The sequence below is a fragment of the Salmo salar genome, chromosome 17 (assembly GCF_965601325.2).
Source record: "Salmo salar chromosome 17, fSalSal1, whole genome shotgun sequence".
NCBI classification, from domain to species: domain Eukaryota; kingdom Metazoa; phylum Chordata; class Actinopteri; order Salmoniformes; family Salmonidae; genus Salmo; species Salmo salar.
In genome coordinates, this window is record NC_138307.1 from 74,654,755 (window position 1) to 74,669,750 (window position 14,996).

The window sequence follows — 14,996 nt, forward strand, 5'->3', positions numbered from 1 at the left end:
TTGATAAGTGAAACATGACTCCAGTTGAAATGTCATCCTCAGTGAGATGTAAACATAGGTCTACCACGCTAATCAATAGACTTACCTGTCTATAGACTTACCCGTCAAGGAGGAGATGGAGCCATTAAACCAGCTGAGGTACCTGACAACTCTGAGAGAACCATATGTAGAGCAAAAAGTTCATTTTTACCTCCCCCCAAACGCAATGTGTCCATAGAAACCTTCTGTAGGATTGTTGAAAATGTAGGTAACTTACTGGAAGACAAACGTAAACACAAATCCTATGATAACCTGAGTAGAGACGAGAGAATGGATCTTAAGGACTTAGTCAGATCCTTCGATTATCATAAAAAAATGTGACGGAGGAGGAATTTGTAAACAAAACAAATGTGACTGTGAATGAATGTCGCCGACAACTATCTAAAGGTGACTTCTATCGCAAACTGAATTGTGACCCTACCCTGGAATTCCAGCATAATATCTCATCCACAGTGGAAAGCTGTTTGGAATCAGGACAAATCACCAAAAAAGTAGTTGAATTTCTATGTGTGAAATTTCCTAAGTTACCAACTTTCTATACTGTTGCTAAATTACACAAACAAGTGTCTCCTCCTCCAGGTATCTCCTCCTCCAGGTATCTCCTCCTCCAGGTATCTCCTCCTCCAGGTATCTCCTCCTCCAGGTAGACCCATTGTAGCAGCAATCAGCTCTGTGACATCCAACATTTCTACATTTGTGGATCACCACATTAAACCGATGGTTGAGAATCTCCAATCTTATGTCAGACACGAGTCAAATGATCTCATTGATAGAGGGCTTAGGAAGGATACCAGAGGGCATTCTGCTGGCCACTTTTGATGTGGAGAGCTTGTACACTAACATCCCACACACTGGAGGCTTGCAGGCGCTGCAACACTTCCTTCAGCAGAGAGACTCTACCCTTGCTCCATCCAATGATTGCATCTTACAACTTACGGAACTGGTACTATCCAATAACTACTTTGTCTTTGACTCAGACTTTTTCCTTCTAATTCAGGGTGTAGCCATGGGCTCCCCTTTTCCACCCAACTATGCAAACCTGTATCTGGGACAATTTGAAGAAGCACTCCTTTATAAAACACTCCTATGGAAGAGATACATAGATGTCTTTGTGCTCTGGGAAGGAAGTCAGCAGAAACTAAATTAATTCCAAACTCTACTAAACGAGAGCTCTGAATACCTCAAATTCCCCATGCTGACAGATGAGAGAAAAATAAACTACCTGGACTTTTGGATTATCAAAGAGATTGATGCATTACACACAGATTTATACACAGAGCCCACAGACCGCAATACCCTGCTATGTGCGGATATTATGCATCCCCTTCCCCTCCAGAATGGTCTACCATACAGTCAGTTATGCCGGGTTTAACCAATCTGTGGCCACCAGACAGATTTTGACAGCAATGCTAAAGAAAATGACTGATACATTCAAAATGAGAGGCTACAAGGACAAAACTCTTGATGCTGCAATGATGAAAATATCTCAAAAACCAAGAGATGAATTACTAAGAACTCAACCAAAGAAGAAAAACAACGCATCCGTCTTTTGCACTAAGTACACCAATGGTTCGGAGAAAATGAAAGCAATCCTGAAATAGCACTGGCATATTCTGCAATCAGACAAAACATGGCACACCTCTTCAAGGAACCCCCACTGGTGGTCTATAAACGTGGTCGCAATATTGGAGATAGTTTGGTGAGATCTGACCTGCCCCCTGAGCTCACTCAGACACTCTAGACACCCATTCCAAATGGGAACTACAAATGTGCAATAGACCTATAAAATCGTTTTTCTTCAGATACCCACATACAGGTCGAAGGATCCCTGTTAGGGGGATCATCTCATGCAAGACCAAGGGAGTAATCTATCTCATCACCTGTTCATGTGGAAAAGCCCACGTAGGACAAACAAAAAAAACAATTTAAAAAAACGCATAGCTGGACACCGCAGCTCAATCCGGTGTAAGAACATTGACTATTCAGTAGCAGCTCACTTTGTTGAAGCTAACCATTCACTCTCCTCCCTCAAATACACATTGGTTTCACCAATTGCACTGTTTGTCTACATAACCTGGTTGAAGTATTCATGACATTACCTTGTGGAAGGCACGGTGATGCCGAAACGTTGGGAAATACCCATTAAATTGCTGGGAGTTTATACATGGAGTTTGCGACTTTCTTTATTTTGATAGTTTATAGTTTATTTGCCGTTAGTCAGCATCTCCACACAAACACATTTTTTCTGGGTGTGCGCCAGCTCCTGTTTTTTAACACACACAAACACACACTATGTTTACGACACGCTGTATGGCAATATGCGCGCCACACACACACACACACACACACACACACACACACACACTGTGTGAGCACGCAGACACACACACAGAAACCGACAGGCCGAATCTCTGAAACCCACAACCCCAATCTCCCCAACCCCCAGTCAGTCAGACGGTCACATTGCGATATGAGAAACCACATCACATGGTTTATATGATGACTCAAATATTTCTGCTGTGTGTGTTCTTCTGGAGTTGTGTGGACTAAGCAGCTGAGAGACAGAGAAGGTTTTGTCCAGAGTAGTGAAAGAGGAATCAAATGGTCAGCCTTGTGCTGATGAAGGAACACACACCCTGATGAGTAACAGTCGTCACGCAGCAAAGTGCCTTACAACACTCTGAGTGCTGACAATAACAACTAATGCAGCCCCATCGGGTGAAACACACAGTGAAATGCTGTGCAGGCATCTTAGGAGACATCTCCCCATAGCACTGATGACATGTGGGGGGCAGGGAGGGGACGCAGGGAGGGGGTGTGTGTGGTACAGGGAGTTCATGGGACAGTTACCCAGCTCTAATCTGGAACTGGACTCCAACAATCACAAAGTCCCAGTGAGAGCTGCCACTGTGGTGTCTAGCTCTACTATTTCATCATAACTAAGTCCCAGTGAGAGCTGCCACTGTGGTGTCTAGCTCTACTATTTCATCATAACTAAGTCCCAGTGAGAGCTGCCACTGTGGTGTCTAGCTCTACTATTTCATCATAACTAAGTCCCAGTGAGAGCTGCCACTGTGGTGTCTAGCTCTACTATTTCCCTCATAATGGTTTCTCAGAGAGCTTACTTTACTTGGGTTTTTGTGAGGAGACTGGAAGGCAGAGCCTGAGTCCCAGTTTGTGTTGATTCTCACTCTGCCCCTCTGTTCTGTCCTCATTAAACGTTGTTATGCACTGATTCATACTGTAGACCATCATCATCATTGTGGTGGTCTGAGCTCTAACACCATGTATGGAGCTTTTAGGACTGTTTGTTTTTTTCAAAAGCCTTCAAGACTGAGTCAGAGCTGTTACGCTGTGTGTCTGTTTGATAGCTCCACGTAGAAGTTGCCCTTTGTCACAGGTCTAAAATCAGCTTACTTACATACATACCTTGCTTAATTTCCATTAGGAGGAAAAATACCAACTGACCTTAAATCAGTGTGTAAATGTAACTTCATTCTACTCATGGGCTTAAGTGTCCTGACAAGCCCCAGAACTCAGAGATATTATCACTTTGTTCCCACAGAGGTATTTCAGGAACGGACTGAAGTAATATCTGTGTTGCCTTGGGTAAGAACACACTGTCTTACTAATAGAGAAGAGAGGAGAAAGGACAGTAGGACAGGACAGTGGAACAGAACAGAACAGGACAGAAGAGAGGGGAACAGACCAGAAGACAGTGGAACAGAACAGAAGAGTAGAACAGAACATTGTGTTTCTCTGTTCCTGTTGGGCTGGTACTGGCAGAACATCAGGTGTGTAGAAGCCTTCTACCTAATCCCCTGAGAGAGAACTTAAGGCTGTGTTGGTATATTGTAAATGTCTTCATGGCTGGTTTGCATCAGTGCCTGGGGAGGAGCCATCATTAGGACCAATAAGGACTGTATTATCCCCCCCGCTCCAGCAGCCTTCCTGCTGAATGGTAAATCATCTGGAAGTATGGAGGAAAGTATCAATTACTGACTCTGGTCCCAGATCTGTCTTAGCCCGGTCCCAGATCTGTCTTAGCCCGGTCCCAGATCTGTCTTAGCCCGGTCCCAGATCTGTCTTAGCCTGGTCCCAGATCTGTCTTAGCCTGGTCCCAGATCTGTCTTAGCCTGGTCCCAGATCTGTCTTAGCCCGGTCCCAGATCTGTCTTAGCCCGGTCCCAGATCTGTCTTAGCCCGGTCCCAGATCTGTCTTAGCCCGGTCCCAGATCTGTCTTAGCCCGGTCCCAGATCTGTCTTAGCCCGGTCCCAGATCTGTCTTAGCCCGGTCCCAGATCTGTCTTAGCCCGGTCCCAGATCTGTCTTAGCCCGGTCCCAGATCTGTCTTAGCCCGGTTCCAGATCTGTCTTAGCCTGGTCCCAGTTACTGACTGTATTCATCCCTTCTAATAAAGGAGATGAAGAGGTTTATGAACCTGGTAAAGGTCAAAGTGCTAATAGAGGATCTACAGAGATCATGGTGGTGTTGGGGTCTGATTTTAACGGTTCATTTAACATGTTTCTGCTGAGGATGTTGCTTTGTTCACTGGGTCAGAACCTTATTGTCCAATTCACTGGGTCAGAAGGAAGGGTTCCCTTTGGGTCACATCCAAAGATTTTGGTTAGATCTCACAACAACCCACCCAAAAGTTTTGGAAAAAAGTTTGTGAATCGTTAAGTTTTTGCGAAGAGGAGCTTCTCTGCCCCCATGCTGAGGGCGTACCCATAATGCAACAGGACACCTTTGTTACCTTGGCACTGTGCCACTCCTCTCACTCACTTTGATTCAAGGAGAGGTTGACTACCGAAAAACTGTAGGCAGGGATGAAAGGATGAGGGGAGGAGAGGAGTTTGCCCGCGAAGCGAATGCTGCATACGTTTCTTTCTTTTGAAAAAAAAAAAGCTTATTTTATCGGCCGTGTCAAATTCACTGATCCACATCTCAACATCAGAGGGGAGTTAGGGGAGCGAGTGAATTGATTTTCCCTCCTTTATATTTAGTGGGAAGGGAAGGATGAGGATGAATAATAATGAAAGTGGAAGGTAGGAACGCTGAAGTAGAACTGAATAACTTAGTGCTAAAAAAAACATTTTTTTTAGATGGAGATGTTATTAAACATTGTAAACCTTAATGTCTTCATGTATATTTCATGTGTCTTGTTATTAGCTGTTGAAACGTCCCCTCAGGCCTGTCTGTGATTACTAAGTTACAAAGCCACCGAAACACTAATAGGATGGAATGATTAAGATTAGGAACTAATTATTTATTTTCCCCTTATCTGTATTTTTCTCTCTCTTCTCCCCCTCTCACTCCTTCCTCCCTCTTCTTCTTTCTCCCTCCCTCCTACCTCTCTCTCTTTCTCTCTCTACCGAGTTACAAAGGGACATAAAGAGTAACATAATAATTTTTTCCTCTCCCCCTCTATCCCCCTCCCTCTCCAGAGATGGCGTGGCGGTGGGTCCTGGCTGCCATCTTGGCGACGTCGTCTCTCTCCGCCTTCAACGAGTTCACCTCCGACACCCTAATCAACAACGTAGTCCAGGACCCAATCACCAGCCGGCTGTATGTGGGCACGGTCAATGCCCTCTACCAATTGGACCAATCCCTGCTCCCTGAGGCACGCACCAGAACAGGACCCGAATTGGACAACCGCCAGTGTACCCCGCCCGTGACTTCCTGCGAGGAAGCAGTGGAGACAGACAACCATAACAAGCTGCTCCTCATCCATCCATCCAAAGACATCTTGATAGTGTGTGGGAGTCTGTACAGAGGAATCTGTTCTCTGAGGAACCTGTCTAATGTAGAGCAGGTGCTGTACTTCAACGATAATAAAGGAGAGAAGTCGTATGTGGCCAGTGCTGAGGAGAGTGTGTCAGTAGTAGGGGTGATGTCTTACTACTTCAGCAAGGACAAGGAGAACTTCACCGTCTTCCTGGTAGGTGGACTAACCGGACCGTGATATCACAGTAATAGTAATGTCATTTAGCAGACACTTTTATTCAAAGCGAATTGTATAAATGTTTTACGTATTGGGTGGTCCCAGGACTCGAACCCATTATCCTGGCTTTGCAATCGCAATGCTGATGTATTGGGATTTTAAATTGTAAAGGTACTAGATAAGTGTTCTGTTCCCTCGGTCTCGTCCTAGGTGTGTAAAGGTTATGGCAGCCACGACTGCACCAAGCTGAACCATGTTGTATTTACTTCCTGGTCACCATGGTAACTTGTATTTGCCCCCTCTCTGTTCTCTTCAGGTGGCTAAGGGCTACGGCAGCCATGACAGCACCAAGCTGAACCATGTTGTATTTACTTCCTGGTCATCATGGTAACTTGTATTTGCCCCCTCTCTGTTCTCTTCAGGTGGCTAAGGGCTACGGCAGCCATGACAGCACCAAGCTGATCAGCACCCGTATCCTTCAGGACATTCAAGAATGGGTGATGTTCGACAGCATCATCGAGGCCTCGGCCGTCCAGTCCAACCCCTTCACACTGCGCTACCTCCATGACTTCAGACACGTCTTCAAGGTGAGGGAGACGGAGAAAACCCTTTTACACACACAGCACTGTGAAACTTCCCCTCAGGGCCTGTCTGTGATTACAATGTTACAAAGAGACTGAAAGATGAATAATGATTCATGGAACTTATGCTCTTCTATCTCTCTCTTTTTCTCTCCTTTTTTTCCATTTTCTCTATTTCCCTCTCTCTTTTATGCTTCTCTTCTTCCAGGACGAGGGCTTTGTCTACTTCCTGTTCTCCAGAACCCTGGGCGCCCAGGATTCAGGAACCAAGAACTTCACCTTTATCTCCAGGATGTGTGAGAACGACCACAACTACTACTCGTACACAGAGCTCCAGCTGAACTGCAGCGCGGGGAACAAGTACAACAAGGTCCAGGCAGCCTACGTTGCCCTCCCAGGAGAAGCCCTGGCCAAGAATATGAGCTCCTCTGGCCAGTACGGACCGGTTGGAGCCCAGGATAAGGTATGCATTTATTTTCCCCCTCTAATTTCCCCCTTGTAATTTAAACTTAATCCACTAACCAGTTCAATTCTATACCCCAATTCAATGATATAACCCTTAATAAAATTGTCCTAAGGGGACAAATGGTTGTTTGAATTAGATTGAATCCCACAAATGAGTTTGGACAGATAAAGCGGGCATTTCACCTTTACTTAAGTAGGCAAGTCTGAACCGTAAGAGCAGTGAGTTAAGAACAGTGACTTGTGTATTCCTGTCAGGTTGTGTTTGTGGTGTTCAGCTCGGATGACGACAGCTCGGCAGTGTGTATGTACCCACTGAGGGCCATCAACCAGAGACTGGTGGAGATCATAGGAGCCTGCTACAGCACCAAGGGACAAATAAACAATAAGTCTGCCGTCTACTCACCGTACTCCTCCAAGTCAGACGAGCTGTGTAAAATTGAAAATGAGGTTTGTACCCTTACCAGCACCTCCAGTCAAGGGCAGTCGTACTGTATGTCCTCTGGTAAGAGGAGTGAGAATGTAACTGGTGTCAGTTTTTAAGCAATTGATGCTTTTCTAGTTTACCTTGATGTTATGGTCGTTGCTCTTCTACAATGAACTTTACAAGAGGATGTAGATATAATGTAATAACTGCTTCATTATCACTTCTACCTACTAATGAGATAATGTATCTGACATTGATTCCTCCCCTCTTCAGAAGGGCATGGTGACCACCCAAAGGTGTGGTGCTGAGTTCCTGCCCTCCCCGCTGGCCAGCAGGGCAGAATTCGCCCTGGCAACCAACCCCGTTTTCACCAAGAAGGGCCTGATGACCGCTGTGGCCGTCGCTGTGGAAACGGAGCACGCCGTTGCCTTCCTGGGGACTACTTTAGGAGAGGTACTAGCGAACAGTGATGGACATTCCAAGTCTTTTTGTTGAGCCAGGTCTTTTGGCTTCCAAACAGATCTTTGTTCAGTAGTTCTTACAAATTGATGAAAAACCATGAGAAATCTAAAGCCTAAAGGGTTGCCTGCCATTATATCAAATTGTGACACGAGTTCAATTAAATAGTTTACGTGACATTTTTTTTCCGCCTTTGCAAAAAAAAAATGCGTGGACCACAATAAGGTTTTCTTCAAAAACTACAGCTGACCCTAACTGCAGAAAATGGTTGAAGAGTTACCATCTTCAGAGAATGTTCCTCTAACTGAACTCCAGATAATGGTTGAGGAGTTACCATCTTCAGAGAATGTTCCTCTAACTGAACTCCAGATAATGGTTGAGGAGTTACCATCTTCAGAGAATGTTCCTCTAACTGAACTCCAGATAATGGTTGAGGAGTTACCATCTTCAGAGAATGTTCCTCTAACTGAACTCCAGATAATGGTTGAGGAGTTACCATCTTCAGAGAATGTTCCTCTAACTGAACTCCAGATAATGGTTGTCTGGAGCGCAAACCGCAGCAGTGCGCAGGGAGCCAATCAGGTAGCCAAATGAACAGCTCTTTCACAGATGAGATTCAGTTCTTGACGTTCCCCCAAAACAGCCGTTCAAAAAGAGCAGTTGGTTCGCAGATTATCCGTCACTACTCGCTACCACCTTACTGTTGACCTGTCGCTACTAGCTACCACCTTACTGTTGACCTGTCGCTACTAGCTACCACCTTACTGTTGACCTGTCGCTACTAGCTACCACCTTACTGTTGACCTGTCGCTACTAGCTACCACCTTACTGTTGACCTGTCGCTACTAGCTACCACCTTACTGTTGACCTGTCGCTACTAGCTAACACCTTACTGTTGACCTGTCGCTACTAGCTACCACCTTACTGTTGACCTGTCGCTACTAGCTAACACCTTACTGTTGACCTGTCGCTACTAGCTACCACCTTACTGTTGACCTGTCGCTACTAGCTACCACCTTACTGTTGACCTGTCGCTACTAGCTACCACCTTACTGTTGACCTGTCGCTACTAGCTAACACCTTACTGTTGACCTGTCGCTACTAGCTAACACCTTACTGTTGACCTGTCGCTACTAGCTAACACCTTACTGTTGACCTGTCGCTACTAGCTAACACCTTACTGTTGACCTGTCGCTACTAGCTAACACCTTACTGTTGACCTGTCGCTACTAGCTAACACCTTACTGTTGACCTGTCGCTACTAGCTAACACCTTACTGTTGACCTGTCGCTACTAGCTACCACCTTACTGTTGACCTGTCGCTACTAGCTAACACCTTACTGTTGACCTGTCGCTACTAGCTACCACCTTACTGTTGACCTGTCGCTACTAGCTACCACCTTACTGTTGACCTGTCGCTACTAGCTACCACCTTACTGTTGACCTGTCGCTACTAGCTACCCCCTTACTGTTGACCTGTCGCTACTAGCTACCACCTTACTGTTGACCTGTCGCTACTAGCTACCACCTTACTGTTGACCTGTCGCTACTAGCTACCACCTTACTGTTGAGCTGTCGCTACTAGCTACCACCTTACTGTTGACCCGTCGCTACTAGCTACCACCTTACTGTTGACCCGTCGCTACTAGCTAACACCTTACTGTTGACCTGTCGCTACTAGCTAACACCTTACTGTTGACCCGTCGCTACTAGCTAACACCTTACTGTTGACCCGTCGCTACTAGCTAACACCTTACTGTTGACCTGTCGCTACTAGCTACCACCTTACTGTTGACCTGTCGCTACTAGCTACCACCTTACTGTTGACCTGTCGCTACTAGCTACCACCTTACTGTTGACCTGTCGCTACTAGCTACCACCTTACTGTTGACCTGTCGCTACTAGCTACCACCTTACTGTTGACCTGTCGCTACTAGCTACCACCCTACTGTTGACCTGTCGCTACTAGCTACCACCTTACTGTTGACCTGTCGCTACTAGCTACCACCTTACTGTTGACCTGTCGCTACTAGCTACCACCTTACTGTTGACCTGTCGCTACTAGCTACCACCTTACTGTTGACCTGTCGCTACTAGCTACCACCTTACTGTTGACCTGTCGCTACTAGCTACCACCTTACTGTTGACCTGTCGCTACTAGCTACCACCTTACTGTTGACCTGTCGCTACTAGCTACCACCTTACTGTTGACCTGTCGCTACTAGCTACCACCTTACTGTTGACCTGTCGCTACTAGCTAACACCTTACTGTTGACCTGTCGCTACTAGCTAACACCTTACTGTTGACCTGTCGCTACTAGCTAACACCTTACTGTTGACCTGTCGCTACTAGCTAACACCTTACTGTTGACCTGTCGCTACTAGCTAACACCTTACTGTTGACCTGTCGCTACTAGCTAACACCTTACTGTTGACCTGTCGCTACTAGCTACCACCTTACTGTTGACCTGTCGCTACTAGCTACCACCTTACTGTTGACCTGTCGCTACTAGCTACCACCTTACTGTTGACCTGTCGCTACTAGCTACCACCTTACTGTTGATCTGTCGCTACTAGCTACCACCTTACTGTTGACCTGTCGCTACTAGCTACCACCTTACTGTTGACCTGTCGCTACTAGCTACCACCTTACTGTTGACCTGTCGCTACTAGCTACCACCTTACTGTTGACCTGTCGCTACTAGCTACCACCTTACTGTTGACCTGTCGCTACTAGCTACCACCTTACTGTTGAGCTGTCGCTACTAGCTACCACCTTACTGTTGACCCGTCGCTACTAGCTACCACCTTACTGTTGACCCGTCGCTACTAGCTAACACCTTACTGTTGACCCGTCGCTACTAGCTAACACCTTACTGTTGACCCGTCGCTACTAGCTAACACCTTACTGTTGACCCGTCGCTACTAGCTAACACCTTACTGTTGACCTGTCGCTACTAGCTACCACCTTATTGTTGACCTGTCGCTACTAGCTACCACCTTACTGTTGACCTGTCGCTACTAGCTACCACCTTACTGTTGACCTGTCGCTACTAGCTACCACCTTACTGTTGACCTGTCGCTACTAGCTAACACCTTACTGTTGACCTGTCGCTACTAGCTACCACCTTACTGTTGACCTGTCGCTACTAGCTACCACCTTACTGTTGACCTGTCGCTACTAGCTACCACCTTACTGTTGACCTGTCGCTACTAGCTACCACCTTACTGTTGACCTGTCGCTACTAGCTAACACCTTACTGTTGACCTGTCGCTACTAGCTACCACTCACACTTGTCTTTCTTACTAACACTGTAACTGGTTATGCTCATCACTTATTTTTTGAAGAAAGTTTTACTTGAGGAAAGCAATGACTGTGATATGTGGTTGGTCTTACCTACCTTAGTTAAACGCACTGACTACAAGTTGCTCTGCATAATAGTGACCTGTCGCTATAAACAAAAACACGTCCTATTGGAATGTTATTCAATAGGCTGCTCTGACTTGTATGTATTTTCCTTAATAGTTGACTAACGTCTTCTGCATGGACCCGGCCGCCTTTTCTGTCTTCTTTCTGCTAATGTAACGTAGGTGTTGAAGCTGCACCTGTCGGCCAGTCCAGAGGTGTACGGCCGCGCCCCTGGGGAGAACACCGGGGACAAGGTCAACAAGAACCTGCTGTTTGACACCAGCCTCACACACCTCTACATCACCACAGAGAAGAAGGTAAGCCGGCATCTTAACGTGGAACTTTATTCCATAATGCAGATTTATCAGTGAGAGGCATTTCATGCATTTTGGTTAGTACCATATCAAAGCAATGTTTGAATCAGCCATTATTGTTTTGCTCATAGATCACCAAGGTGCCAGTGCAGGCTTGCCACCTGAAGACAGACTGCCAGTCCTGCGTGGCACAGAAAGACCCCTACTGTGGCTGGTGTGTGCTGCAGGGCAAGTGAGTACAGTAGCAGTTATGTTATAGCCAATGTTCCCTCTAAGCTGCGTGCAGCTCCTCTGGGACTGCCGCGCAGAAGAAATACCAGCCCGCGCAGAGAAAAATGAGATTCAACTTCACTCAACTTTCTAGACTTTTCCCCCTTACTTAACACTATCAACGTTTCCCTTCACTGTGGGAATTGTGATTGAGTCAACGCTTTCAATGCAACATACCGAGGCAGAACGCACGGTGTAGGATTCTATTGCATGGACAGGCTCGACTGAGCTGTACTCTACACAGACCACTGCTCCATAACCAATCAGAGCTGCATGTAGCCACATGTGCACATTTGTTCATTTCCTTTGCTAGTTAGTGAGTTATTAGCCCAGTTATAGATCATTTGTAGTCAACAATGGGGGAGTGATTGCTTCCTACAAGAGCACACAACCTGTACATTTCTAGCCATCTTTGAAAAGCCAGTCAGGTAAAGATATTTTTTATGTCTTAAAGGGGCGGTGTTGTATTTTGAGACAGGCTTGAATAAGCTAAGTATCCAATAGGCAGAGGGTAGCATAATGTGTCTGATTCTCTGTAATAATGGTATCGGAATAATAATGCATTAAATTTAGAAAAGTGGTTTCTACTCCTTCCTAGAGGACTCTCGCTACCTAAATTATCAGAGACTGACCAAGAAGATCTCAACTCCCCCTTTCACTCCTGAGGAGGTCCTGGAGGCATTTACCTCCATGCCACCTAATAAGTCCCCAGGCCCAGATGGATTCCCCAGAGAGTTCTATAAAGCTTTTTGGCCCCAGCTTAGCCCTATTTTCATGCCAATGCTGGAGGATTTTTGCAAAAACGGATTTCTCCCAGACTCAATGCACACAGCTCGCATTACAGTGTTGCTCAAAAAATACAAGGACCCTCTATCCTGCTCGTCCTTCCGGCCCATAAGCTTGTTGGATTTCGACTACAAAATAATTACCAAATTACTCGCCAAAGACTAAACACTCTTCTTCCCAAAATAATAAAAGCGGACCAAACTAGATATATTAGAGAGAACATTCGCCGTCTTTTTGATATTATTGATCAAGTAAACGCACAGAAGACCCCTGTCCTGCTGGCTTCACTGGATGCTGAGAAGGCGTTCGACAGGATGGAGTGGAGCTTTCTGTTCTCAGTCTTAATAAAGTTTGGGCCCATATTGAACTTTTCTAAATGGATCAAATCACTATACTCTCATCCAAATGCCATGGAGACTACTAACGGACTGAACTCTGACACATTCCCTTTGGGACGTGGCACAAGATAAGGGTGCTCGCTGTCCCCCCTGCTCTACTTGTTGGGGGCGGAGCCTCTGGCAGAGTTGATAAGGAGCAATCCAAGTATTATGGGTGTTTCTGCAGGCGGCCTGCAGCACAAGATTTTGCTCTACGCGGATGATGTGTTGCTCTACATATCCAACCCTGAGAAATCCCTCCCATTTTAGACACAATTGCTCAGTATGGCAAGTTTTCAGGTTATAAGATACATTTTAACAAATCCACTGTCTGCCCTCTCAATATTACACTCACCAGCTCTATGAAGACACTATGTCCATTCCAATGGAAGATACAGGGGTTTCAATACCTTGGGATCTTCATAACACCAGATCTGAATAGCCTTTTCAAGGAAAATTATCTTCCACTCCTGGATCGAATCAAGAATGATCTCCAAACCTGGATCTCCCTCCCAATTAGCTTAGTAGGAAGAATTAATGTCATCCGTATGAACATCCTCCCTAGACTGAACTATTTATTTCAGATGCTCCCATGCTATCTCCCAGTTTCCTTTTTCAAAACAACTAACCAAAGCATCACCAAATTTATATGGGGCAATAAAAAACCTAGGATCAAGTTCTCCGCTCTATCGAAACCTGAATCTAAGGGTGGTCTTGCCCTTCCCTCCCTTCAATTGTACTACTGGTCTGCCCAAATCCGCAACATGCTAACATGGATCACAAACAGACAAGAGTCAACGTGGATTCAGATAGAAGCCCAATCCTGTGGTTCATTGCCCCTAGCTCAATTATATTCATTAATAACTTTAGTGAAGTGGGCAACATAGCCAAAACCTTTGTGATTTACAGCACCCTACTAGCGTGGCGGGACTGTAAGAAATACCTGGGCATTTCCTCCCAAATATGTTCTCACTCACCTATAGTAGGCAACCCAGACTTGCCAAAAGCCCTGAGGGATGCCAACTTTAATCTTTGGCATACTCTAGGAATCAGGACCTTTTCAGATCTATTTCATCAGAAAACCACTACACTGAAATCCTTTCAAGAGCTCTGAAGTGAATTCAATGTGCAAAGATCCCTTTTAAAAAAGAAATATCTTCAAATTAGACATGTAGTTTCCTCATTTACTTCCAAGAGGAGGTTTAGAGCTCAGCTGAATGAAGTTGAAACCCTTCTTGTCACAGCACAATCCATTAAAGGCAAAATCTCCTATATCTATAGACTCCTTTGAAAATAATCTGGGAAAAGAACCTTGGTCTGACTATCAGTGATGAGTTATGGGCGGAGGTTTGACTATCAGTGATGAGTTATGGGCGGAGGTTTGCGACAGGGTATACTGCTCCTCTACTAATGTAAAAATGAAAGAAGCCTAATTACACATTTTTGTACAAATGTTATTACACTCCTTTGAGACTCCATAGAATGAAAACAGACATTTCTTCTAACTGTAAAAGATGTACCTCTGAAAGTAGAACCTATATGCATGTATTTTGGAGCTGTAGAGAGAGAGCCAGATTTTGGCAATCTATAAACACTGCTGCACAGAAAATACTAGATGTACAGTTTGATATGACCCCATGTATCTATCTATCTTAATACCCAGCAGGACTTTGTTCTTGATCCTGGCAAAGAAAATTTGCTTATGACTATTACATACTTTGCTAAGAAATGTATTGTTCTATTGTGGGCCTCTAATACTTCTCCTACATTTAAAATGTGGATTGACCAGAATGTTGACTTTCTCCCTCTTGAAAAGCTCACTTGTGACCTCCGCAAGAGACATCCCAAGTTTGATAGACTCTGGTCTCCACTACTCAACTATATTTCAAATTGGACTGAGTGATTAGGGAAATGAGTAGATGCATGTTG

General features: G+C 45.2%; 1 protein-coding gene across 2 annotated transcripts in view; it reads left to right on the forward strand.

Moving 5' to 3' along the window:
• LOC106576570 (plexin-B2) overlaps window positions 1-14,996 on the forward strand; it is a 236,580-nt gene that overhangs the window by 148,235 nt on the left and 73,349 nt on the right. For both annotated transcript variants that reach the window (XM_045700160.2, XM_045700159.2), the window contains 7 exons: window positions 5,486-5,979; window positions 6,405-6,569; window positions 6,772-7,026; window positions 7,284-7,475; window positions 7,726-7,905; window positions 11,503-11,637; window positions 11,766-11,866. In XM_045700160.2, coding sequence (XP_045556116.2) covers window positions 5,488-5,979; window positions 6,405-6,569; window positions 6,772-7,026; window positions 7,284-7,475; window positions 7,726-7,905; window positions 11,503-11,637; window positions 11,766-11,866 — 1,520 coding nt within the window. In that variant the 5' untranslated portion in view covers window positions 5,486-5,487. The remainder of the gene's footprint in view (window positions 1-5,485; window positions 5,980-6,404; window positions 6,570-6,771; window positions 7,027-7,283; window positions 7,476-7,725; window positions 7,906-11,502; window positions 11,638-11,765; window positions 11,867-14,996) is intronic.